Source organism: Glycine max, chromosome 8 (genome assembly GCF_000004515.6).
Source record: "Glycine max cultivar Williams 82 chromosome 8, Glycine_max_v4.0, whole genome shotgun sequence".
NCBI classification, from domain to species: domain Eukaryota; kingdom Viridiplantae; phylum Streptophyta; class Magnoliopsida; order Fabales; family Fabaceae; genus Glycine; species Glycine max.
This window is the reverse complement of record NC_038244.2, coordinates 15,559,698-15,587,451: the sequence shown is the minus strand read 5'-3', so window position 1 is coordinate 15,587,451 and position 27,754 is coordinate 15,559,698. Positions and strand designations below refer to the sequence as shown.

General features: G+C 31.6%; 3 protein-coding genes and 1 long non-coding RNA gene across 6 annotated transcripts; 2 read left to right on the top strand and 2 right to left on the bottom strand.

Moving 5' to 3' along the window:
• The first annotated feature begins 2,200 nt into the window (after positions 1-2,200).
• LOC100778935 (chaperonin CPN60-like 2, mitochondrial) lies at positions 2,201-8,880 on the top strand. 2 transcript variants are annotated; one of them, XM_003531566.5, is made up of 17 exons: positions 2,201-2,472; positions 2,685-2,816; positions 3,058-3,217; positions 3,666-3,841; positions 4,073-4,168; positions 4,250-4,354; positions 5,149-5,235; positions 5,326-5,415; positions 6,222-6,302; positions 6,456-6,524; positions 6,613-6,690; positions 7,249-7,344; positions 7,431-7,530; positions 7,655-7,758; positions 7,885-7,990; positions 8,193-8,271; positions 8,504-8,880. In XM_003531566.5, exons 1-17 carry the CDS (start codon positions 2,413-2,415, stop codon positions 8,607-8,609), a joined length of 1,725 nt encoding a protein of 574 aa, XP_003531614.1. In that variant the 5' UTR covers positions 2,201-2,412; the 3' UTR covers positions 8,610-8,880. The 2 variants fall into 2 exon arrangements, with proteins under 2 accessions (XP_003531614.1, XP_040874226.1); XM_041018292.1 differs by having other exon boundaries at positions 2,312-2,472; positions 3,099-3,217.
• Positions 8,881-13,932: 5,052 nt separating this feature from the next.
• On the bottom strand, positions 13,933-14,786 carry LBD33 (LBD domain-containing transcription factor; the record flags this gene model as incomplete). The annotated part of the gene is made up of 2 exons (XM_003532960.5): positions 14,482-14,786; positions 13,933-14,191 (listed from the first exon to the last, which is right to left on the bottom strand). Coding segments are annotated over exons 1-2 (564 nt in total), but the record flags the coding sequence as incomplete, so codon positions are not given.
• A 2,153-nt stretch (positions 14,787-16,939) lies between these two features.
• Positions 16,940-19,422, bottom strand: LOC100305737 (mediator complex component MED9-like). 2 transcript variants are annotated; one of them, NM_001363797.1, is made up of 7 exons: positions 19,385-19,422; positions 18,980-19,262; positions 18,829-18,891; positions 18,635-18,715; positions 18,196-18,254; positions 18,026-18,105; positions 16,940-17,322 (listed from the first exon to the last, which is right to left on the bottom strand). In NM_001363797.1, the coding sequence occupies exons 2-6, from the start codon at positions 19,235-19,237 to the stop codon at positions 18,030-18,032; spliced, it is 537 nt and encodes a 178-aa protein (NP_001350726.1). In that variant the 5' UTR covers positions 19,238-19,262; positions 19,385-19,422; the 3' UTR covers positions 16,940-17,322; positions 18,026-18,029. The 2 variants fall into 2 exon arrangements, with proteins under 2 accessions (NP_001350726.1, NP_001236013.2); NM_001249084.2 differs by having other exon boundaries at positions 18,980-19,392.
• A 149-nt stretch (positions 19,423-19,571) lies between these two features.
• On the top strand, positions 19,572-23,037 carry LOC106799751 (uncharacterized). Its single transcript, XR_005892616.1, has 2 exons — positions 19,572-19,691; positions 21,276-23,037. It is a non-coding gene; the product is annotated as an uncharacterized lncRNA (long non-coding RNA).
• Positions 23,038-27,754: the final 4,717 nt, after the last annotated feature.

The window sequence follows — 27,754 nt, the reverse complement described above, 5'->3', positions numbered from 1 at the left end:
TAAGGAAGCACTGTGGAAGGGGAACTGAGATCTTTGGTTTTGTGATTCAAGGATGAAGATTAGGGAGAATGATATCTAGTGTTAATTTAGGTCGCAGAGGGAGCCAAGACGACTGAAAGAGGTGTTTGGATGTGGTGTTCAAGATCAGGGATGAAGAGAGGCCGAAGAAACACCTAATAAATCCAAATATGGAGGTGAATATATATATATATATATATATATATATATATATATATATATATATATATATATATATATATATATATATATATAATCTATAACAATATAAAAAGTACACCCTAAATATATTTTGGTCTCTACTTTTTATGAAACCCTCTTTTATTTCAATTTTTTAATAAAAAAATTCTAAAAATGTTTTAATCACCTATAAAAATGTTGTAGAATTACCAATAAAGTTTGACATAGGTAGTACACAATTGCATGGATTCTTATATTAAAAAAAAGTTGAATAAAAATTATAATCATCCATCTATTTTCTCTTCTATTTCATTCAATTTTCTCTTTATTTTTTTTTTTCTATCACATCATTTCTTCTAGTTTTTTTTTTCCTTCATAGCTCTCTTGTCTTCCCACCCTTATTTTGGTGTGAACGATAATCAAGACTCAAGTTGAATCCAAGCATACTTATTTTAAAACAGTTTTTTTCCTATTAAAACAACTAAATTTGAGAAAAAAGAATCTTTCTCAAACATGCTTGATTATGACTTTGAACTTAGAAAGGGCTTTTACATCCTGGACCCCATATGAAACTTGAATGAACAAATATGATCTCCCCTTCCCTTTCTAGCCTCCACCAAACCTCCTATCACCCAACATCTTCCATAGTCACCACCACCTAACTAACTTGTAACACCACCAAATCTTCCACCCACGAACCACCCATACACCATTGTGCCCAACACCACACCGCCACCTCACTCTAGCTGACCAAATCCCGGCCCAACCCCAATCAAACAGAATCGCGCCACCATCCATCACCCACAAACACTCTAGAAGGTTACAAAACTAATACCAAAACCAAATAGCTATTTCAAATATTACAAACATATTTCGAAATAGGCATTATGGAATATGTTTCTGGATCCAAAAATATATTTTGGAATACCTATTATGGAATACTTTTTCTAATATTCTGAAACAACTATTTTGGAATATATTTTCGTATTTTGGAACCACTATTATGAAATATATTTCTTGATTTCATGCCTTGTTCTAGAATAGGTATTTCATAATACATAGATAATCCAAAAAATATATTCTGAATACCTCCTGTTCCGAAAAAATTACTTTTGGCACAAGTTTTCTTGAATATATTTTCGACACAAAAGATTATGTTGGAAAAGGAATGAGTCGATGTCGAAGCAAAGCTCACCTTCAATGGTGTCGGTAGCACAAGCTACATGCCAGCAAGAACCTGCTTCAAAGTTGCGGCGTCATAAGGGAAATGGAAGGGGAGGTGTTAAGGTTTTGAGCGTAGGAAGAGGAGGGTAAGTTGGGGATATTGAAAATTTTGGAGGTGCAGGAAGCAATTTCACTCAGGAAGTAGTCCCTTCAAAATTTCTTATTGGTTTGGTCTGTGTATCCGAGTAACAGCTTATGGGCCAAACATTGTAGCGAAAGGAATTTTCCAGAAGCCAAACAAAAAATGCTCAGCGGATTTTCTTCCTGCACCTAACATATTTTTTCACTGAGAGGACAAAACTAAAAATGCCCTTATATATAGTTTATACAAATTGAAAATTAGTATGATTCATATGGATTGATAATCTGTGTGATCTTCATGTTATTAATATAATGCTCTAACCGACTGAACTAATAAGTCAATTATGTTAAATAATTAATATCGTTATATAAAATATTAAAATTTCTACACATATAAGTTTACATAATAAATTTTTTAATAATTAATTTTGATCTAATAATATATTTTTTACGTATATAATTTTTTATTAAACTTATAATTTTTATTTAAAATTTTTCTATGTAAAAAAATACATTATTAGATCAAAATTAATTATTACAAAATTTATTATGTAAACTCATATATGTATTAAATATACATTAGAAATTTTAGTATTATATATAATAATATTAATTATTTTTTAATATAAGTAACTTATTAACTTAGTTTGTTAGAATGTAATGCTTGTGAAGATCACAAATTCAAAACTGCATGATCATTATTTTTAAATTATTTCATACCAACCCATATGAGCCTTACAATGTCAAAATTAAAGAAAAGTTACTGGTGCAGAAAGAAAATCTCCAAAGTCACATTTCACATAGCAGAAACTTAAACCCTCTGTAAAGCCCTACTTGTTCTCCTGGCTGCCAAGCCATTCCTGAATCCTGATTTGACTTCCTCGGAATTTGATTTCCAATTCAATTGCAATGTATCGATTAGCTCGTAGAGTAGCTTCTTCCATTGCTTCTCCCTCTGCTAAGAACCTCGTAAGAACAACACCAATTGCTTTTCCCTATTTTTTACTCACTCTTTACTCTTTAGACTAATCTCACATTGGCTAGTGCATGAAAATGAGTTTGTTTCTGCATTCTGAATTGCCATTGATTTGTTGTGTTTTATATATATGTTTCTTAAAAGGGTGTCAGTTATCTCACAGTGACTGTAACAGAGGAATGATGACTTTGATTTTTGGGGACAGGTATATGGTGGAGTATTGTCAAGCAGAAATTTTGTGAGCAAAGATATCAACTTTGGGGTCGGGGCTCGTGCCGCAATCCTCCAGGGGGTAACTGAGGTTGCTGATGCTGTCAAAGTTACCATGGGACCCAAGGTATGTATGTTTCTCATTTAGTATAACTGCTACTGATGCTATTGTTGAATGCAATTTTTCCAACATGTGTCTAACCTTTTCTTTTGGTAATTTGTTATGCATGCTTGCAAGTTTTTGTTGTGCCAAATTATTCATTTTTTTGGTTGTGATGAGTCTGGTGGACAAAGGTTGACAAGAGGAGTTGATGTGATGGAGAGTAAATTTTATTTTTCCTGCTTTTGTTTTGAATTGGTTGAATTAGGGTCACAATGTGATAATTGAGAGAAGTCGTGGGAATCCCAGGATCACGAAGGACGGTGTGACTGTGGCCAGAAGTATCAAATTTAAAGACAAATCCAAAAATGTTGGGGCGGATCTTGTCAAGCAGGTGGCCAAGGCTACCAACACTGCTGCTGGAGACGGTGATTACTTTTCTTTCAAACACAAACCTTTTACGTCGAAAGTGTCCCATCATTGTTTGTGGAGATTTTGATTTTCTTTGATTATATTACTTCAGTACAAGTCTTCTAAAAGCATCCCTGAGGATAGTCTTTCTTAAAATAGATTCGGTATATAACTTGCTTAAGTGATTTTAAATTTCTTATCAAACAGATGTGAAAAATATATAACAAGAAAGAAGATCATGTCCAATGATGGCTATCGCTCTTTCATTAAATTTCTTAAATTAATATTTTCTAATATTATAATTGAAAAGATGCTTGACAATATTAAAATAACATCCTCTGAAAATTTCCACCCTATTTCATGTTAGGAAAACATAGGGACGAACTCAGTTATATTTGCCTTTATCTATTCCCTTTTTAATACTCATTCATATCTTACAAGTCACTGTTTCTTCTCTGATTCCAGGTACAACTTGTGCAACTGTTTTGACTCAGGCAATACTCACAGAAGGATGTAAATCGATTGCTGCTGGCATAAATGTTATGGACTTACGTAATGGAATAAATAAGGCAGTTGATGCTGTAATTACTGAGTTGAAGAGCAGAACATTGATGATAAGTACACCAGAAGAGATAACCCAGGTGCAAGGGCTTCTCAAGAAACTTTTCCTTTGCTGAATGAATTTTTGTTAAGAAAATCGATTCACTGTATGATGCTTGTTGCTTGCCTCCTATTATTAATTATAGGTGCATATGCATTGAATATTGTTGGCATTACTTACACCTTACTTACCTGATGGATAAATTAAGTGTCATTCATAAAACTGGGTTATTCATTTTATTGGCTATTCATTTCTTGTATATGACTAGTAGGTTGGAACTATATCTGCGAATGGGGAGCGTGATATTGGAGAATTGATGGCTAGGGCAATGGAGAAAGTTGGGAAGGAAGGAGTCATTACTGTTGTTGTAAGCAAATTTGTCCATTTTTGTGAACTTATTACACAACAAAGTTTCAGTCCAGGATATCTATAATTTTAAAACTTTCAGGATGGGAACACTTTGGATAATGAATTGGAAGTGGTAGAAGGAATGAAGTTAACCAGAGGATACATATCTCCTTATTTTATTACTGATCAGAAGACCCGGAAATGTGTAAGCGCTGACTTATTCTTTAGTCACTAACATATACTCCCTCCGGTTTTGAATATAAGCAAAAAAATCTCTTCTATCTTGGTCTCAAATATAAGTAAATCTCAACTAATATTGCCTTATTTAATGAAACTATATTTAATATACCCTTCATTTAATAGGGGTTTTATTTCCAAAGACTCTTTTTTATGCTTGATATCAAGTTCCAATGAAGGGTAATTTAGGAAAAAAAGTTTTTTTAAATAGGGATTTACACAATTTTAATGAAGTTAACTAATTTCCTTAATAAGTGTGAAATATTTTTTTTTTCTTTTTATAATCAAGACCGGAGGGAGTATGCACTATGTCAAACATTCTCAAAAAATGAACTAGCATGTTTGTCTTACTATAGATTTACCTTAGATTAAAATCTGATGATGATGTATGTTTAGACAAATGTTCTCTTACTATTAGTATAAGTATTAGTATGTATTAGAAAGTCTCCTTTGACTACTGTGAAGTTCATGCCTTTGCTCGGTAAAAGTAGTCTTATTGTTTTTTATCTTACTATCATGTAGTCATTGGTAAGGAAATAGGGTTCCAGCTCACTTCTCCAAATTTCTTATTTTAATATGAATTTTTTTTTATATTTATTATCGATGGCTTCATGCTAAGCTATAGATTCAATTTGACAAAAGTATCTTGGTTTATTTCAACATGATGCACTTCATGCAAATAAAAAGCTTCATTCAATTTGGTTAATTTTCTTTGGGTTCAGATGTGTGTGATATTAATAAGGGTAATTTTAATTTTGTCAGGAATTGGAGAACCCCTTTATTCTCATCCATGACAAGAAAATTTCTGACATGAATTCATTGCTGAAAATACTGGAGCTGGCAGTAACGGTGGATAAGCTAATCCTGATTCAATGTGCTCATTTTCATTTGCAATTTCAAGATTCTCATTATTTACTTTACTATTTTAATGTTAATCAGAAAAAAAGATCACTCTTAGTTGTTGCTGAAGATGTTGAGAGTGATGCGTTGGCTATGCTCATACTCAACAAGCATCACGCGGGGCTTAAGGTGATCAATCACACGCCATTTTTCCTTAGTTATATTTCCTGCTACCTTATGTTTCAATGAACTTGAATGCTGGATTCTTGTCTAATAGTGTGTCATCTTTAGCTGCCTACGACTTGCATATGCTTTCTTGTCTTGTTCTACTGTCTCTTTATCTTTCTCTTTTTTGTTTCCCTTCATTTTATGTCGGGTTGTAGTTTTACATGATGATAAGTGTTCAGTAGATTGATAAACAATAAATTAATAATGAGTCCAATTCAAACAAAATAAAGACAATACCCACCCTTCTGCAAGTGACTACATAAAGGTCATTTGAATTGTGCATTGTCTGTTTACTGCCATTATCTTCTTTCTTTACATCCAAAACCCTTGAAAAATGTTCCAAATTCCAACCACATTAAAGATTTCATTTACTTGGAAGTGAGAAAAGTCATGCTTCAAAACGTTTAGAAATGACAAGAATTTCTTTATTTTTATTTTTTATAAACGCACACATAATTGAGTGGACTCTTATTAGATTCTCAAGTCCTTCACTCCTACCTGTTTACAGAAATGTACAGTAAACTTTAACATCTGTAGAAGAATTTTGGTTACCACAAATGAAGTTTCCCTAGTAGTTTTAAAGAGTGTGTATCTGGTGCATGCTTGCTTTTTCTTGTTTGCATGTTAGTTTAAGGTAAGTATTATTTATGGATTTGTAAAATGTCTTCTGTGCTTGACCTTAATATGACAGGCTACAGCTACTTGGAGTTTTATTTTGTATAAATACTTGTTTTACTTTCTTTGATTTCACCTTTCTTGTACTTTAGGTTTGTGCTGTAAAAGCTCCTGGTTTTGGGGATAATAGAAGAGCAAGTCTAGACGATCTTGCAATTCTTACTGGAGGAGAGGTGATTTTCTATCCACATTTTATTTGTCGAATACCCATTAAGGGTGCACTCTTTTTTCTTTTCAAGATTTTAATAACAACTCCTTCTATTCAAGGTCTTCGAACTACAGCTTGTTGTATGTTATGAAAAAGATTATGATGAATTTGAAAACAGGTCATCACTGATGAGCGTGGTTTGTCTCTTGATAAAGTCCAACCAGAAATGCTTGGCACTGCAAAAAAGGTATGTGGCTTGAACCAAGTACCAACATAAGTAATAGTTGGTTCTACAAGCTGTCATATAATATATAATATATTATAATGTGCAACAGGTTACTATCACCATTGATGACACTATTATTCTACATGGTGGTGGGGATAAGAAGGTCATTGAAGAGAGATGTGAACAGGTATCTTTTTTATTTATTGATTTTATTTTTGAAGTATTAGATTTTTACCTGTACGTTATTTATTTTTTAAATATTCTAATCATTCAGATGAATAATTTTTGTATGTATCTATTTTCTTCTTTTCTAATTGATTTTAATGAACATAATTACTAGGTTCTTAACTTAGGCCTTATTCTAAACATGCATTTGGAGCACTTTTTCTTTGCTATCTTTATCCTATTTCCACATACATACAACACTACATGACAATAATTGTTGGGTTGCTCGCCCTTCATCAATAGTGCTTTTATGTTGTAGTTATTTTCTTATAGTGGGTTCATGCCATTTAGTGTTTAATGCGTAGTGCACTGTTTCTAATTTTGCAGCTATGTAGATCAAGTGATGTCTGTTGTGTAGACACTTATACATAATGACATTTCAGTTTACAAAAGTTGACATGTCATGACAATGTTTTCCAATTGTCATTACTCAATTTAGATTGCCTTCATGTGGCTTATAGTCAAAAGTTGTTCAATTAGAATAAACTTGTGATGTTTAATAATCATATATCTTTTGTAGCTGAGGACAGCTATGGAAGAGAGTTCTGCCACATTTGATAAAGAAAAAGCACAGGAACGCCTATCAAAACTATCTGGTGGTGTAGCTGTTTTCAAAGTTTGTCACTCATCCTTGAGAATACTAGTATATAATGATTAATTTATAGTCATCATCTCACATGGAAGATGCAACCAAATATTCAGGTTGGGGGGGCTAGTGAGGCCGAAGTTGGGGAAAGGAAAGATAGAGTAACAGATGCTTTAAATGCCACTAGAGCTGCTGTGGAAGAGGGAATTGTTCCAGGTAATTCATTTTTCCTTCTTTCTGATGGGATAATAAGTATATAGAAGAGGCAAGGGATTGCACTTTGTATTCTTAGAACACTCAAGTTCGTCGATTAAAGTTAATATGTAATTGTTTGAACCAGGTGGTGGAGTTGCTCTCCTATATGCTACCAAAGTCTTGGATAACCTTCAAACTCAAAATGAAGATGAGAAGAGAGGAGTACAAATTATTCAGAATGCACTCAAGGTAGTACCATTTGCTGCACCTACATTACTTTGTAGCATAAAGCAACGCTTTCTCTTCTCTATTATGATATTCTTACTTGCTTGGTAATTTTTCATCTTTCCTTACAATGCATGTTATTTATCCCAGGCACCTACCTCTACAATAGCTTCAAATGCTGGTTTTGATGGTGCTTTGGTCCACAGCAAATTGTTGGAACAAGATGATCATAATTTAGGTTTTGATGCTGCTAAAGGTTTGTAGCCAGTTTGCATATATAATAAAATTACATTGAAATCCATTATGATTATTATTTTCCACCTGTTAGTATTATTTTGTTCATTGACTTCTGTCCTTGATAATGGAGCGGGCTTCCTGTTGGTTTGAAATCCATTATGATTGTTTTTTTTTCAACTTATCTTTTTATGCTTAGTTGGTTGCTTATTCTGCTAAAGCAGGTGTCTATGTTGATATGGTAAAGGCTGGAATAATAGATCCTCTTAAAGTTGTTAGAACAGCTTTGGTAGATGCTGCCAGGTAAAGTTATATCATCGCACTGCATTTTCTTTGCCTAGACTAGAGTATTGGAGAAAGCTTCGCTAAATTGAGTTTATTTATGAAGTGCACAAGTATGTGTAATTTCAGTGGGTTAAAATCATGATGTATCTTGAATAAAATCAAGGGTGAATACAAGCCTTGTGCATTGCATCTTAGAGACAAAACTGTCTTTGGCTATTATTATTAATTTAACTATTTTGTTCTCATGCAGTGTGTCATTGCTACTGACAACAACCGAGGCAGCTGTGTTGGATAATCCACATGACAAAAATAAACCTCCTAGTCGGGTGCCAGATATGGATGATTTGGATCTCTAACCTGCTTCACCAAATGGTGAAAACATTTTTTTGTACCAATGTCGAATTTTGCTCTTCCTTTTAAGGATGTAGCTGAGGCTGAGGTATATAAACTTGGGTGGCAAAATCTGTGTTTTACTGAGTGAGGTTAAAATTATGCAACCTTCTATTTACAGTGTTTTAGGAAAAACTGATAGGAAAAGATGAAAACTTGCCTCATTCTATAGGTGTTCATCCAATTTATGTTACAAGTGCAAATCAAAGAACTATTGAAAGTCAAGTTTTTGCTCCATTTTCCCCCCTTATTGTAATGCAATTTGCTTTAGTCATCAAATTTCAATTTGGGTTCTGTTCTTGTTTAACCATTCAATTAATTTTACTAGTTTTAACAGCTCTCCTACCTTGTTCTTGTAATTTTAATGATATTATGAAACACTACTATTTTAGAGGATCATCGTTGTCAATCACGCACAACAGCGGGGTAGTGGAGCAATGTGGCACCCTACAGCTCCTAAAAGAGCCGTTACAGAGTGCCTGGCTGTTGCAATGGTAACGATGTGTTTCACGGTCATTTTTGGGGCCAATAGTGAGTGTAGCCGCTGCTTTTCTAAGTAGGCGTCAAATTTAGTTTTCCAACAAGGCAGAGACATTCTGCAACTTTTGATGAGGCAGAGATGTTCTGCAACTTCTGGCTAGACAACCTCTAGTCAAAGGTTTTCCTGCCCTAGAAGCAAGGAACACATTTTGATTTTCTGAAAGATGGTGGATTAGGAAGTAGCAGCTGATGGGAGAGAAAGAGTAAGAGGCTAGGGTTTTTATTTTGTTTCTTGGGTAAGAATGGGCGTTGGCCGTGCACTCCAAATTGAATTACTCTCCACTCCAAACAATCGTACAATTGGAGAGTTTTTTTTTTCACTTTTTTTAATAATTAATCATATATTATAGAAAAATTGAACTCATGCAACTTTTTTTTTTACATAGTTTTTTTATTAATAAATTAATAATTAGGAACAGATCAAGAGAATATGAGATAAAATGGATGATATGATATGAAGAAAGATAGATAACAAAAAAAAAAATTATACTATAATTTTGTTGTATGAATACCTTTTATCTTTTTATTCAAAGATGATATCATAGCTATACCAAAAAGAATAGCATAAAATTTATGACTTTGCCAAAATTAGTAAGCAAACTCTATTAATTTAAGCACTTGTTAGGCTCTGGCAAAACAAGACACCGGCCAATACAGTACAATACACACACCACAATGCAATTGCAATTTGCAAGCAAGGCCATTCTAAAACCAAATTAAAATTAAAAGGAAAATAAAAACAACTTGATTATCCTTGGAAACAAGGTCAAGACAAGAGAGGTTCTTGTAAAGTGTAAACTCCTTGCTATTTGTGTATGATTTCAATTTCTACAAATTAAAAAAATTAAAAGTGATTAAATATAAAGGTCATGATAGTTGCTAGCCGTATCAGTGTCATCATTGGGACAACAGCAACTTAGTTTTTAGACAAAAAATTCATTCAAATCAAACATAAAATTATGACACGGTTTTATTTGAATATAACACCAAATCCAAATCAAATTAAATCAATTTTTTGCGGTTTAATTTAGTTTGATTTTGTGGTTTTTTTTTTTTTAATATATTATCATAATTTAAAATCTATCAACTAAACTTACATAATTATTATTATGTTATATCATTTTAAAAATGAATTTTATTTTTTTATTAAATTTTTTTAACATATTTTAGTTCAAATTTATTATTTTTACTTTTATTTAACATTAATATAAAATAATATTATAATTTTTTTTAACATAATAGTAATTTGGACATCATTTGATAATTTACATTATTTTTTAACAAAATATTAATCTTGATTATAAATAAAAATAATAATAAACTACTTAATATTTATTATTAATTACCACAATAAAAATTAATATAATTATAATATGCTATTTGTTTTGTTTGGTTCAGATTTTTATAACAAAATCTGATAATCAAACCAAACCAAAAAAAATATATAGGATTTTTTATATTTTATATTTTTGTGATTTGTTATTTTTTTTAGTCAATTTAGCTGTTTATAAATAGTTTGATTTGATTTTGAACACTTCTATCAGAAGCGTTCTTAAGGATGCATGGTCATGCACACGCATGTCTTGCAGCATAACTGTCCTCCAATGCATGTCAAGGCTATGAGAACTACCTCTAGCTAGTAGCAAACCACAACACGACTTGCTTTTCTTCCCACTGCTCATGCTGCTGCTGACTGTGAGTGTGAGTCAATTCATGGTAAATGCCTTTATGTATTTATATTGGAGAAGGAGTGCCATTTTGCATCTGATTCGTTCTGCTTGTTAAATCTTAATTTCATTTAAAATATTTAACTTGTCTATAATCTTTTTAATGAAAATTATTCAATTCATTTATTAACATTCTTTTAGATAGATATTCAAACCATTCATAAAATATATTTTTTAAAATTGAATCATTCCTATGATTATTTCAAAAAACTTTCTTTCAATTAACCATCTACAAAAATATTTTTAAAAATTAAATAACTTTTTTTTATGAATTTTCATACCCCCGCCCCTCTCCTCTTGTCACTGCTGCATTTTCACATGTACTTTTTGTTGCTTCTAATATATATATATATATATATATATATATATATAGGAAAAATCAAATTACACCCGTCTAACTTTAGTAATTGTTATAACATTTTGTAATTTTCAACTAGATAATATTTTTCTTAAAACTTATCGTTAGATTAAAAATTCTTTTCACATAAATTATATATACAAAATTTTATATTAATCCAAAGTCATTTATTATCTCGTTTATATATATTAAAGTCAACATAATATAAATATTTTAAAATATATTAAAATATGAATCATTTAATTGTCTTCTTGTCATTGTTCAATTTTGAAAAAATTTGATCCAGTCATTTTTTTTATGATATGTAGATATAATTCAATAATTAGATTAATAAAAATCATATTTTATATCAAATTATAAAAATAATATAATAATTATTAAAGTTATACCAGCCTAATTATATATATATATATATATATATATATAATGAACACTCTATTTTTAGGGGTTATATAATAATTCATTAATATGTATCATGAGGTGTCTTCTACTATATCTACAAATCCTCATATATTAAATAGTGCATTTGCAATTAAGTCATCAAAAAGTAAAGACTACCAAAAAAAAAAAGTAAAAACAACACAAGTTTCTTTAGAGAGTTTTGAGTGTTCTCCCTTCTCTATCCATCTGTTTTATTTCTTTTAACAAAAATTCAACCACTCACTCCCTCTCTCTGTTCATTCCTTTCATTGAATCAGACATCAGGAGTGGGAATACATTATTTATTATTGATTATAAGGAGAGAAAAAAAATAATACTAATTCTGTGAAAGAAATAGTGTAAATAACTCAGCCGCACATATAAGACTTGAAAAATTTTAACCTCTAATGCCAACAAAATGAACGATTTTGTGGAAGCAATTTCTACAATCTATTCTAATTAATTAACACCATGTCCTCATCAGCAAGTACAATTTGTGAGAGTAAACGATGTTGCTGCACCTTTCAGGTCATGGTCTTGAGCTTGTTGCATGCAGTGATCAGCCTCCGCTTTAATTTCTGCATCGTCTATCTTAAATAAAACTGCTTCATCACTGCATATTAATTATTTAAATAAAAAATTTGATCATGTTAGAAGATGTTACGTAAGTTTGCATCAATAAAACACATAAAAACAACGAATGATAATCATAAATTCATAACTTCGATCATAATAACTATTCATTTTTGTTGGAATTAATGCCTTTACAGATATCCTAGATCACACATCCCATTAACTTCTAATTAAACAATTCCAATGCATCGTCTATCTTAAATAAAACTGCTTCATCACTGCATATTAATTATTTAAATAAAAAATTTGATCATGTTAGAAGATGTTACGTAAGTTTGCATCAATAAAACACATAAAAACAACGAATGATAATCATAAATTCATAACTTCGATCATAATAACTATTCATTTTGTTGGAATTAATGCCTTTACAGATATCCTAGATCACACATCCCATTAACTTCTAATTAAACAATTCCAATGCAAATGCCTTTATTAGTTACAACCTACAAGTGGATGTTCCATAAGGAAAAAGTTGCACGCACAGCTCCGTGCTATTTAACATTTAGGGAAAGAGGGATAATTGTAAGTAATGTGATAGGAAGAGGAAAAAAAATTAGTATTAATACTTAATAGGGTGTTTGTTGTATAGAGTTGTTCACATATCATTACTAGTTACATAACAAGCTTTAATTAAGGCAGATTCTAGATATGCATGCTATTCGCAAAATAATTCTTGATGTTTTGAGTGTCTTCAGCTTGAGAAGAGAAACTATTATGTAGTTTAAGATCATATATCAAGTGTTTATTCAAATTTTATAATTTACAAAATACTATTAATATTTAATAATAACTTATTATATGTTATGTGAAGATTAATGAAGGGCATTATATTAAGTGATTGATATTATAGTCTTAAAAAAGTAATTGATATTATTGATAATATGATATAAAAGAAAGAGAGATAAGAGAAAAAAATAATACACAAATTTACACTTTTAAAACACATTATCAATATTTATAATTTTTTTTATTTCTTTCTTCATGTCACATCATAATATATACCTATAATATTTATATTTTTTAGAAATAATACATAAACATCTCATTATTTTAAATATCTTTTTAATACTTATCATAATTATCAATCCATATCTCACGTCATAAATATTATTATATCTATATTTTTTTCTCTCTTCTAAGTGTTAAACAGTATAATAGGTGTCCTTGTAACATTTTTTATATTTTTCTCTTTTCTCTCTTTCACTAGGTGTACATATATAATAGTATATTGGGTGTTGATGAATACTTTTCTCAAAGAAAAATGTGAAGAATTGATGGAATGTTTATAATTTGTGAGTGTCCAAATTTCAGCATCCATGCAAATGTTCCAAGAAATGATATCATGGCAAGATATATATACTATAAATTTACAAACCTGCGATGGACTAATTCTTCAGACTCGAACCCTAACTCACTTCTCTCATCAGAATCCATGTCAATCCCCAGCACCGGCTTGTGATCATACCCATCGCTAACATTACTACCCTGCCCTTGCAACGACAACGAAGAAAGAGACACAGCAGTGTTCTGCACAGCCCACGTGTTTATTTGTTCCTGGAAAGCAGTGCCGTCGCTGTTTTGGCTTCCATGACCATTTTCATGCATCATAGCATACTGCTCCTGTTGTTGTGGCTGAAGACACTGATAATGTTGTTGCTGGTCGTACAATCCCATTGGATCAGCATTCAAAACCTCGCCATCGCCATTGACAGCGATATTAACGTTGTTTGGAGCATAGATACCATGTTGTTGTTGTTGTTGTTGTTGTTGTTGTTGAGCCTGAGCTCTAAAAATGGCGAGTTGTTGAAGGACGAGTTCGAGTTCCGCCCTATAGTACTCGATCTGGGCCTGGAGATCGAGAATGTACCTATAACAGGGAGAAATAAGATTGACTCGAAGGGAGAAGAGGGTGTTAGGCTGGGCCTAGGAAACCCCAAATATGAACTCAAACCTAAATGACAAAAAGATTATACTGAAAGGTCTTTATATTTATATTATACTTATTATTTATTTATGTTTTAAATAATATTTTGCCACATGGATAATTAATATCCATCAATGGACGTAAATTAGGGAGAGAAGTATCAGGTTCGAATCATCCAAATAATATGTCTAACAAAATTAATAAAGTAACATTTGTGGATGAAAAAAATGCACCTATAGCAACCACCAACTGGATCTGTAGCGCGCATGTCGGATTGGTAAATGATGGTACGCATGGCTTGGTCCTTGTCCTGAGGGCTGAGAAGCTTGATGATCTTGGTGATGTTGCTCACGCCAAACAACTTGTGCGCGTTGAGGAACTGGCGTTGGCGTTCGTGAGGGAAGTAAGGTGCAAGAATGCAATCGGGTGCACACTTTCTGCGTTGGTACTTGCATGCAGCACAAGCCTGGGTAGTGCTGTTGCCATTTCTTGGTGATGAGATTCTGTTACTGTTGTTGTTAGGGTTATTGTTGTTCATGGCTTTTTGGGGAGGGACAAAAAAAGGGGTGTGAGATTTCGGCTGCATCTCCGGCGGGGAAGGTGCTTATGGAAGGGACCTTTTTCTGGGGCTTAATTTTTTCTCTTCCCTTATTTTCTCGGGCTTTGTTTGTTCAGAGCAATGGGAGATGGAGAGAAATGGGAGGAGGGACATATAGATATAATACAATAACGGATCTTAACGGTTTTCGTTTTTGCTAAGTGTTATTTATGGACTTAATTAACTTGTTTTGCCTTCTATTTTTGGATGCACTATGATTAATTAGAAGTGTTATTATTGGATGGTGGTGGAGCCTAAAATAGTATGGGTTTTAATATTTCGTGTATTTATTTGATCTTATTAGTGTTGTTTTGCCTTTCGTAGGAAGCAAATGTAGATTTGAAAACCAAGTCAAAGCATCCAAATAAATATTATTAATTAAATTGATTACTACTATTACATATTCATAGAGTTATACCGTTTGAGCAAACAAAGAGCGATTCATTCGGAGAAACTTCGAGGTAAAGGCTGGTGAAGGATTAAGTGTAATGTATTAGTGGCTGAGTATTGGCTTATACAAATTTAACGACTAACGTGTCACAATGTAGTTAAGTGCGTACGTTTACAACAAGTACGTGTACAAGTTTTAACAGTTTGTGTTTGGTATATGCTTAAATTTCTGTTACTTCAAATTTTTCATACATTAAAATTTCTTTTGGATTTGGATGCGAATTTCAACAAGAGTATCTCTCACAAATTAATGAAGGGGAAAAAATTTTAAAATTAGATATAAAAAAACTAAAAAAACAATTTAGATATTAAATTCTAATCACAAAGCTAGAAACTGCACGACATGGTCGAAGAGTGAATTTCTTTCTTTCTTTCTTTTGCATGGATTTAGCATTGCGTGCTTCGATTCACATAATTGGCAACTTAACACTGCACCCAAAACTTATGTACAATGACACAGATAATACACATTGGCAATAGTTTGAGTTCTTTCAGCTCATTGATAATCACAATTGAGGAAAATCGAGACCATTGCTAACAAACATTCCTTCTCTTGGTAAGTTAACAGCCAAAATACCAACTGTGTCCGTTCCAATCCTAAATAGTATTTTACATTTCTCCTTTTTTTTGTTATTTTTTAAGAAAAATTATTTGTGTATATCTATTATTTTAAAATTCTATGTATTAATTACTATTTTCTCAATTATACTTTTATCAACAATGATCGAGAGAGAGAAAATAATGTATAAAATATCAAAATAATCAATAAGAAAAATAAAAGATATATATTTGAAAAATTAAAAATATTTAATATAAACAAAAAGGTTAATTAATTTTTTCTTAATCTATTTTATTGTATAACCTTAAGAAGTCATACATTATTCATTAAAAAGTAATCATAAGTTTTAGAGAAAAAAGTTTTGACAATGATTACCTTAAAAATTATATAAACAATAAATTATGATTAAATTATAATTGAACGATAATATAAAATCATCAATATAATCATTAAACTCTAAGATTTAACCAATATTTAATATATATAATTTTTTCTGTCACTTGTCTTGAGATCAAAAGCCAAAAATATGATTAAAAAAAAAGTGAAAGTTCTAATATGATCAACTGCTCATACGGCATCAGTTAAAAATAAACCACAATAGAAAGGTATAGAAATGAAAAGGACAGTCACCATGTTACAACTTTATCTTTGCTTCGAGGCTCGCCCTCTGGCAGAGTGAGCTACTAAATGTAAAAATTTATAAATAACAAAAATAATCTATTATCGTACCATTTTAACCTTAGTTTCCTTCTTGATTAATCTACACTCTACAACAGTTCAATTAAATGAAATATTTGAACACAATATGGGTAATGATCTCATACTCGGGCATGAATTATATAGCAACGATATCAGTTTTTTATTTTGTTTTGTTTTGGGCCATCGGAAATGATCAATTCACAGTTAAGAATTTCACTTCACACCATCTAAAATATATCAGATAACACCCTCGTGAAACGTATACACAGTTGCAATAGCTGCACTTTATCCTACGCTTTTCATTCCTTTGGGGCTAGAGGCAACATTCAATGTTCTCTAAACAATTTTGGTTAGTGTAATGAATGACATTATTATGCATTCAATATCAACGAAAATACTCAATCCACAGCTGGTAATCCAACATTATAGATAAATGACCCAAATACAATGCAGGGGGGGCAACCATTTTTACATCATCTATCAGTAACTTTACATTTCTCCAAATTGCCAGAGTTTTCTCTTAATTGAATGCCCTGCCTCTCTAATACAGGCAACAGAAGCTAACAGTAAAGATGTGTCATTGATTTAAACCTACTTTGAACTTGTTTCATGGATATAGAAACCTTGATAGGAGCCAAAACATGATAAGTAACTTGCAGAATATCTATTGAATTATAAATTCATGGCATACTCCAAGGTAGTTTTACATAAATAATCCCAAGATGTTCTGGGAATGGAGAAATTCAAAGCACTTGTCTACAGTGAGATCTGTAACATAAGATTGAAACTTAAGGTCACAAAAAGCTTCAAGTTTAGCCGACATACATAATGAACATTGAATCAAAACCATGGACTATCTGGAACACAAATGGACGAAAGTGATATCTAGTACACTTAATCTCACTCTAGCATCAAGTGTGTTTTAGAATTGAGTGTCTAACAACATAATATTCAGCCAGTAGTCCAGCAACAATATAATATTCAGATCAATAAACAAGACTAGAAAGCAATCGAGATGGTGGCACACAATTTTGATGAGAATGCCAGTTAGTCATCTTTAGTGGTTTGGAATTTGATGAAAAGGACAATATACATGGCACGAGTGTCTAACAACTTTGTTCCCTTCTTTGTATTGGCTCTTTGAAAGGATACATGACATCAGGGCATAGGAGGGAAAAACATAAAAAACAGGACCAGAATTGTTCAATCCATTAAAAGATATAAAAACAAAGAAATCACGATCTTTTCTCAAACCAAAGCACACAGCTATACACATTAATCCTTTAATATCGGCAGATAATAGAACATGTATTGAAACATACATCTTTAACTAATTATCAGGTATAAGTATAAATAATTATTAGCATTTCTGCTAATCTTAATTTTAAGATAGAAAACTGGTGATCCACTCCTAGTAAAACATGAAGGCTACAGTCTATTAAGAAATAAAACCCCATTTAAGGGTGCCTACCTATCTAAAGCACAACATTCTCTACTGGCTCAGACCTAACAAGATCCTCCACAGATTTTCTGTAATTGCCAATCAAGTCTCTGGAACATGGGAAAACAAACACATTTATTTAGCATCTAGAAACTTAACTAGACAGAAATATCTGATAGAATTTGTACAGAAATACAGACCTTCGCTGATTTAGCAATTGCTCACTTTCCTCTAGCTTCTTCTTCTGTCCCTCAACTGTCTGCATTCAGCATCCAGAAAGCACTCACGTAAGGCCAAGAATAACCCTAGCTTCAAACTACGAGTTAAAGATGTTTTTTACCACAAGCATATAGAGATGTATGACAGCAGATTTTCAACATCATTAATGTGGATTTTAGTTTATCATGCATGGCCCACGTAGCAAAAGATAGTCGGAGTATAGACTATAGAGAGAGAGTGCAGAATGTTCATTTGATTAAAGGCAAAACCAAAGTAGAGCCATTCAGTTTCAGCAGACTATAGAAACACAGAAGTTTGATGTTCAAGTGTTCAACTATCTTGCCTATCCTATTTAACAATTAATATATATATATATATATAAACAGGAGAAGAGTAAAGTCAGACAGAATTGCAGATTACCATAGCCTTGGTGCTAATGGAGCCAGAGATTGAGTTTAGCAGCTGCAGGCACTTCTCAAAGTGGTTGCTCGATTCATTGATCTTCAACCAATGAAATCAAACAATAAAAACAAAAAAATATTGAAAACCCTAAAAAGAAAAATTGAATAAAAAAAATGGATTAATCAAAAGAGTGAAAAGAGGAAAATTCAAACCAATGCATCAGACGGCTGATCCGGGGTTCCATGTTCGATAACCTCAGCCAAATTCTCCACCAACTGTGCCCATAACAAGCAATTCCTTTATTGAAAAGAAAAATAAAAGAATAAGTAGATGGGACTAAAGTATTGAAAAGGGTTACATTACGTGTAAGAGATGGTAGTGAGAGGCCAGTGACTGGTGAAGGTTCTGCGGCTGTTGTTGTTGTTGCTGTTGCTGTAGAAGACGCTGCTGCTGCTGCTGTTGAAATGGAGATTGAGGCGCTAGTGCTTGCTGAAAAGGTTGTGACTGGAGAAACTGTTGTTGTTGTTGCAGAAAGAGGTTAGGGTCCTGGTTCGATTGGGATTGGGAATTGTGGGTTGGGATCATTGTCCAGCTTCCTCCAGAAGAACCATAGTGATCCATCTCGCTCTCTACAATTATACTGATTCTGCAAAACAATTAACCCCTTTTTTCAGCTTCAGATTCTATATCCTACCATAGATTAATATCAAACAAAAAAAAGGGATTTGAATTTCAGAGGTGTTCTGTGAAACAATCCCTAGTCCCTACAATGCCACGGGAGCAGATACATTTTTCCCTAGTTTTCCAAAATCCGTATGTTAAAATGGATTTTGGATCCTTAAACGGGTAATAAATGTGGATCAGATTAAACTGGATTGGGCCGGTGCGGATTTGGCAAATTGGACGTTTTTGCCCCGGTTATCAAACATACAGTGCCCCCTTATTTGTTAAGGGAAACATCCCAGAGACTATAGATTCACTGCTTCCATTCTATTCTCTTTCCCTCTTCTCATATCATTTTAAGGTTTCAGTTTTCATTCATCGCTTGCATCTCCTTTTTTTTTTCTAATTCCAGGTTTGATTCCTTCTTTCTTTGGAACTTCAACTTGATGTGTACTAGTGAACTCTAAATTTTCCTCAATTTTTTTCTTAGAGAATAGATTGGCTTCTGTCTTAGGCTCAGAATCGAAACCAAAGAAGGAAGCAATTAATTGCCGTAGAATTTTATCCACCCATAAATTGAGATCATTTTGTGGCGGCGGTAGGCCGAGAATGACTGAGACCATGCCTAGTTCTTACAAAATTATAGTATTATAGATTGATGGCAGTTAGGTCCTAAATTTGTTCACTTTTATCCGTAAATTATTTGAAAACACAATGTTAGATAAGAGCATATAACAATTTTGAGTAAGCATTGTTTTTGTTTAAGTGATTGAACATTGTTTTAGTCATTCTCTCATTTGATAGAGTGTGCAATCTCTTTTTTTCAGAAAAAAGCTAAAGGTAAATTTTATTAAAGTAAGTTCTAAAAGCACAAGTAGTGCCCGAAGAACATTGTCAAATAGCAGAGTAAAAATTGTGCCAATTCTAACACATAAGCTACAAGAATAAAAAGCCAACTTCAAATACACTGATGTTTCTCTTTTTAAGAATAACATAACCAAACCCCCTAATGTATACCATTGAAGCTTGCATTCCATATGTCAGCCTAAAACTTTGCTACTCCATACAATTTATAGATAATTCAAATCCTTACCAAAAAATACTTTAGCCATAAAAAAAGCCTTGCTTATCCCTGTTTCTGCTAATGACAGTATCACATGAACGAAACTTATATGCCCATAAAGCCTTGCAATTTGTCCAACCACTACCTGTTTGACACATTGTTCCTCTAACACAAAAATTTGGATTTTTAGTGTCTCTTCCAATTGCTTACACTCCATAGGAAGCCTCTAGAGCATCATAATTTTTGGCTCAGTCTTTATACATCTGTAATACCAAAAACTGTCTACACATACCACCACACAGAATTGATAGAGTGTGCAATCTTCAGAGTCTCTTTTATAACAGATACCAAAACATGGTTAGTAATTTTTAAAGGATTTCTGAATAAGACAATGGCTGAGAAGGATTTCTGAAATTCTTTTCTATTGTTATACATGGTCAAGAAATTGGAAAACTAGGGAAAAATGTATCTGCTCCCATGGCATTGTAGGGACTAGGGATTGTTTCACAGGTCAATAGTATAAGGATTTGTTTACATTTATATCTCATTAGATTGGTGACTGCTGGGAAATATTGTAATTGGTAAAGGAAAAAAAAAAAAAACATATTTCTTACATTGAAGCCTATTTTGCTTGCGATATGTCATCTTTCAGTTAGTTCAGTGCAATAATACAGAAATACCATATATCTGTCCACCGAAGAGTCACAACCATTGCAGACTGTAGTTGTTATTTTAAACATATTCTGTTCTACCTTCAATACAAATAGCTTGAATCTGGGTGAATTTTAGGAAAGTAAACCATTTCATTATTGGATAGCTTCAACGAAACTAAATTCATATTAGGTGATGGGAAGAGTTAAAATTTCCTGTGGATGTTGCCTTCACCTTTTCTTTGTCTTACAGTTCTTAATGGGCATCATTTCATGTCAACAGGTAGCTTCGGATCTTCTTCATTAGGTTCTGGTTAATTACATTATTTCTGAATTTTTTATTAGAGGTGAAGGCCTACTTACAGGATCAACAAGGTTTTGGTGTTTGAAAGAATTAAAGTATAAAAAAATAATATTTGTACCACACAGGTTCAGTCACTACTACAAAAAACAAGTCTAAGGAATAGAGAAAATCAACTTCAATGCTTTCAGTTTTAAGTTTTAACCCAGCTTTTGATCATTACTCTAGGGTATCAAATTATAGAGGCTTCTTTACTGCTAAGTATATGCTGGTCTTGTGATTGAACTCTTTGATGATAATTGGATTGAATACAACAACAACTATGCCTTATTCCACTATAGGGGATCAGATGCATGGATCAATTGGTGCCATTGAGATCTATCAAAAACCATATATCAGAATGCAGAATGGATGGAATATGTTTTAATAATGATATGAATTCTACTATTGTCATAAGACCATCAACTTTTGAAAGGGATAAGTCAACTCGGAGTTTCATTTTGGTTTGGGCATTTTGTTCTTCGGATCATTCTTCAAAAGCTTAATCTGAGTAAATTTATAATGTTTGGCTAGAATACATACTATCAGTAAGTGAAGTCCGGTAATTCTCTTTTTGGACTTGATACATTACTACTTAATGGATACCACTTATGATCCATGCAGATCATTTTTCCCCTGGAATACAATCCTTTGTACAACCAAACAAACTGTTGATTAAATAATGGTTTTAAGTTGTCATTATCTCTACTACCTTGCATTAAGGGCTATTTTTGTTGGAGGCATAGCAGCATTTGCTAAAATAGCAGGAGCAATGAAAGCTGCAGGTGGTGCAAAAATGGGTGCAGCTGCTGCTGCTATGACGGCAGCAGCAACTGCAGCTGTGGCGGGGTCAAAACAAGAGCCGACTGATGCTTCTCAACAGTCTCCAAAATAATGATCTGTATCTTTTCTTTTCATTTCTTCCTGTTTTACATTGTGTGTTGGTAAGTTTCTGTAGCTTAGTTGAAGATTCCCGAGTTTAAGTGGAAGAAAGAGGCCATATGCGAATTATAGTATTGTAAGATGGTGATAACCTCTTCAAAGTCTTTGCAATAAGATTACACTGAATTTATACAGTTCCTGAAGTTTTAGATGGAGCTATGGATGGATTTCTTAGACAAAACTAAAGTCTCAGTCGAGTAGTTTGTGAATTAGAATTTGTAAATCTTATTTTGCTAAGAAATGAGTTATCTTTGAAGTAATATGTGGTGTTTGCAATTTAAATATTATTGATAAGATAATTTGTCAAAGTACATATAGGAAAAGGGTTTGGATTAGGTTATAATTTTTTTAGAAATAAATATAAAATATAAACTCAATCGTAATTGTTGTAAGGGGAGTGGATTCACATAGTTCCTTCCTGTCAATTGAGCTAATTGTCCTCACACTGTCAATCTTAGCGTGAATAAAAGGATATTTTGACACCTTTCTTTATAAATTTATTATATTGGGTTATTAAACAATTTGGCCATTTGGGTCTATTTTCTATTAGTGGGAGTGACATGAGTTTTTTTATAATATTGAAAAGGATTAAATAAATTTTTCATACCTAGAATATAGTTCATTTTCAAAAAACTATTTAACATTCATTTTTTTTCCTTTCAAATATCTGGAAAATTTTTGTTTCATTTCTGTACTTGCCATCAAGTTATATTCATTAAGTGATGATGTGACAGACAAAGTGTCATATCATCATGCTTAGTCACAAACCATGTAAACACTTTTTTTCACGTCATTAATTTTTGTTTTTAAATATTTAAAAAATAAAATTTAAATGAAATTGAGTTTTCTATTGTTTTGAAAATCGTTCATACCTCGCAAACGGGACTTCATCTTCTCGGCAATGGTATTCACTTTCTTCAATGGCTTATTGTGAGTGTTATCAAGGTATTGACTTCATGTATTTTGTGACTTCATCGTAGTGGTCCCTTTGTTAGTGGCTTTCTTCACAAACGTGACTTCATATTCATCTTCATTCACGTACGTCCACATGTACGTGTTGTGTCATTTTTTTTGTTTAGTGGTCCATGTTGTCTTTGAAAACGAGAGAGGAATCATTTTTGAACTGTACTAAGTAATGTTATTTTATGGTATTGTTTATTTGCTTTTTCTTTGTTAGTGGTCCCTTTGCCTCCCATGACCTGGTTGCAATGGTCCTTATTTTGTATAGTTGAAAATTTTTAAATTTGTATTTGGGTTTTTTTGAATTTTTTGAAGGTTCGTGTACTGAATGATTTCGAGTTTTGTGTAGGGTTGGTTTATGGTTTAACTAGGTTCGATTAGGGTTGATTAGTTTTCAATAAAGGTCTGATTAATGGCAGAATTTGATACAAATTGCAGAATTAACATTCATATGTGTGTGTGTATTTAAAACATTGTTTCCATATGTGTTGCAAGCATGAGTTTCAAATTAAAATTGCATCACAATGGTTTCTTTCAAAGAGACCCTGTGATGTAATATGTTGAGACTAACAATTTTGTAAGTGTCATTGATATAGATGTTGACAAGTGGTCATTCTTTGAAACAATTGGAATTCTAAAAGAAGACTTCGGATATGGTGATCAACCAATAAGGCTATGGTGGAAAGGTGGTGATGGTGACTATAAGGAAAAGACCATGGGCAGTCATGCATTGGAGTTGTCTAATTATGTGATTGCTAACAGTTGTGAGGTGAAGTCGTTTGTGGAATGCACTGGTGGTAATGAGGGGGTTGTGGATAACAATTTTTCTCAAGACAATAGTTATGAATCAGTGAAGAATGTACAGTTAGATGAATCTGAGGAGGAAAAGACAATTGGACTCGATAATGGTTTTGATTTACTTGTTCTAAAAATTGGTAGAATGAAAAATAAATAAATAAAGAGGATGACTTTAAAAAAGATGTATAATCTGAAGGAGGAATGTGATTCAAGTGATGATAGTTGTCCTAGTGTTTTTGTTCATAAAATATAGACTGTTGCACAATTAAAATAGTAACTGGATCAAATTTATTACATACAAAGATAAGGAGAACAAGTTCACAAAATAACAATAATAGAAGACCAAAATGCAACTAAATCATCAAAGATTTCTAACAAATTAAAAAAGAATTATAGCTATATCTTTTTATTCTTTTGAGCCCGCAGTAATGCATATAATTCTCCAGGAAAAAGAGAGGAAATAAATAACATAATATGCTTGCAATGTGAAATAAAGAAAGATGTGTCACTTTTATCAATGAACACCTGGGAAATGAAGTAATTGATTGGAAGAGAGAACCGAGAAACAAGTATGTATACATGACATATATAGACGAGAGAAGAAAGAGATGAGGGATTAGTCAAACCATGCAGTAAAGTTAGCATTTCTTTTGCCAAAGGAGAGGAGAGGGAGAGAAAGCATCTTTTTAGTGTTGTATACAATGACAAGTCAACTAGGGCTACATGGCTGTGTATATAAGGCCATCATAAAAAAAAACGCAAGAAAACAAAAGAAAAGTGCTTCACTCATTCCTGTCAGCTCACACAGCTGTTAGAGCACTACAAATTGGGCTTTTTTTTTATCAACAGGCGCATTTGCATTTTTTCAATTGGGCCACTTTTAAATAATTTTTATAAGAGGTAAATTATGAGTTTTGAGATAAAAATCATAATATCTGTTATCTCTTTTTTTTTTAATTAAAGTCATACATAATTTTATAATTTTAGTTAATTATTTTTATAACTTTAAAGTCATAACCTATTTATTTTTTTACTTTTATGACTTTAAAGCTGTAAAAGTTTTTTTTTTATTTTAAATTTGTAAAACTTTTTTTTTAAAATTAAAATTGGTTTGGTAAAAGTCTTGTTCTTTTTATAAAAGTTTTAAATTTTTTATGGTTATTTTATTTTGTTTTCTAATTTTTTAAAATTGTAAAAATTTTATTTATTTAATTGTCAAATAAATAATTTTAATTTTACTCGTTAATAGTTTTATTTAATATGGAATATATTTTTTATGATTTTATTTTATGTGTTATATACCAAAAAATATTTAATTTAGAAAAAGGTTTTACAACTTTAAAGTCGTAAAATAATATTTTTTTACCACTTTGGAGTCTTTAAAGAAAAAAATTATAACTTTAAAATCGTAAAAAAAATTAATTGAAGTCGTAAAATTATTTACAACTTCAGTTAAAAAAATCATAACAGATGTTACAATTTCTAATTGAGAAGTCATAACAACTCGTTTAACTTATCCACTTTTGAAAAATTATTTAAAAGCTACCTCAATTGAAAGCCTTAAAATTTATTTGCCTTCTGCTTTTTCTAATTTAGTCTGCGAGACAAAAAGCACTTCTACAAACAGTAACGATAGAGAAGATAGCGAGGAAGAAGGAGTATATCAAATGGCCATGCCATAAGGGACTGTGCTTTTTGCTCTTTGCTCTTTGCGCATTGCTCTCTCTCTACCTTGCTAGCTAATGCTACTACCCTACCTACACAACCTAGCCCACCATCCTTTCCTTCTTTGTTGTTTATTTGTCTATATATGCACCTTCCTTTTCTCACACAATGAAAGAATTCTCAGCACTTGCATCAAAATAACTAACAGCTATTTACCATATCATTTAGCTTCATCCTTGTTAATTACAAAAAAATAATTAAATAAATAAACAGTGAGTTCATATACATGTAAGGTATTAAAGTCTGACTCCTTTTGAGAATGAACTAAAACAAGTAATGAGTGAGTTTCTTTAAGTTTGTTTTTTCTTAAAAAGGTTTTATTTTAATAAAATAAACAGTTTTATACTTTTTAAATATGTTTGTTTAAATTATTTTTACTTAAAATAAATAATTTTTGGTTTATTTCAAGAAAAAATATTATTTACTATTTAAAAAAATGTTTTTGAAAAAATCTTAGCTTCATTCATAAATTTTAATTTTTTTTAAAGTTTAAACAAACTTCCCTCAGTATCTTAGCTTCATTCATAAGAAATCAATTGTTAATATTTGGATGTATGCATGATTTGTCGTATATGTGCATGTAATATTGGTCGTAAATTTTTTATTCAACAATTGGGTGTATCTTTTGTACAGCTGTTGAAAGTTCAAACTGTTGTAGTGGTCATTTCAATGCACTTATCTCTAACACATGAAGCTATATGTTAGGAGTATCATTATAATTCCATTGGAGGATGCTAAACTTATTATTGGAGAATATATAAATTACTTTGTATCTTTTACCCTAGTCAATGTATTTGAAAGAGAGCAAACTAAATTAAACTAAATTTTCATACAGTAACACAGACGTATGCTTAGATTATTTTATTGATAATTTTAATACATGTTTAGATTAAAGTTTACAAACTTAAATTTTATTATTTTCTAAATTAATTTTAAAACAAAAAAAAACTCCATTAACTTCTATTTCAAGCCTAAATTGTGAAATTGAGGCAAAAAATAAATAATATTTTTTTCAACGAGAAATGTTAGTAACATATTTTTTATTAATGATTAAAATTTCTTAAGAATCAAATTTTTTTATTAGTCTCATTTCTGTCATAATTATATATTTTTTAATAAATTTTAACAAATAATATAAAATGTATTACAGAGAAAATGTTTGAGAATATATTATTAATATTTTTATTTTCCAAATTTAATTTTAATTTGACCATATCTCATATGAAAACTAACCATAGACTTACAAGAGTCAGATTCGGATATATATATATATATATATATATATATATATATATATATATATATATATATATATATATATATATATATATTAACTGAATGATATCAACTTTTCTTTAATGTACAATGATTATATTGAGATTAAAATCATGCTTACTATAACCCCTTACCACTAGGTTGATGATAGCCATTTGCTCAATGACCAACTTCTAATCACAAGTTGTATCTCAACATTTTTAATATGATTTTTTCTATTCTTCAAATGACATTATTTAGTATATTTTTAAATAAGACCTATATAACGATTTTTTTGTTGAAAAACATTGTAAGATGTAATTTGATGTAGAGAATGAATTCCAACTCCATTGGTGTGTTGGAAAACTCTTTTCCCATGACTGCAGCTGCACGATAGATAGAGGGGAGAGAGGGGGTAATGGTAAATTCATCTAGAATTCGTTGATTTCAATAAGAAAATGGCTGACAAAGACAACAGAACAATTACTCCTAGAAACTTGAGCATGCACGCAGAAAACATAAAACCAATGCGATCAAATTTTGAAACCATTCTGTCCGAATTTTTTTGTTGAGATTGACTGAACATGTGTAGCGTTCATATATACGACCAATTCAAATCATTGGTAGCGTGTTATGGGGTGCTCATGCGAAGGGACAAGGGTGATCTTCTGAGTCTGTTGAGAAGTTAATTATGCCCCGTGGCTTAATAGAATACTTTCCAAAATATTTGTTTTTTATCCACG

Bases quoted from the DNA above. Each gene is read 5' to 3' on its own strand.
- LOC100778935 (XM_003531566.5), top strand. From the start codon at position 2,413: ATGTATCGATTAGCTCGTAGAGTAGCTTCTTCCATTGCTTCTCCCTCT. The intron at 4,169-4,249 runs GTAAGCAAATTT...TAAAACTTTCAG, and splicing joins AAGGAGTCATTACTGTTGTT to GATGGGAACACTTTGGATAA. The intron at 8,272-8,503 runs GTAAAGTTATAT...GTTCTCATGCAG, and splicing joins GCTTTGGTAGATGCTGCCAG to TGTGTCATTGCTACTGACAA.
- LOC100305737 (NM_001363797.1), bottom strand. From the start codon at position 19,237: ATGGATCACTATGGTTCTTCTGGAGGAAGCTGGACAATGATCCCAACC. The intron at 18,716-18,828 runs GTTTGAATTTTC...CATTGGTTGAAG, and splicing joins ATCAGCCGTCTGATGCATTG to ATCAATGAATCGAGCAACCA. The intron at 18,255-18,634 runs GTAATCTGCAAT...TGCTGAATGCAG, and splicing joins CCATTAGCACCAAGGCTATG to ACAGTTGAGGGACAGAAGAA.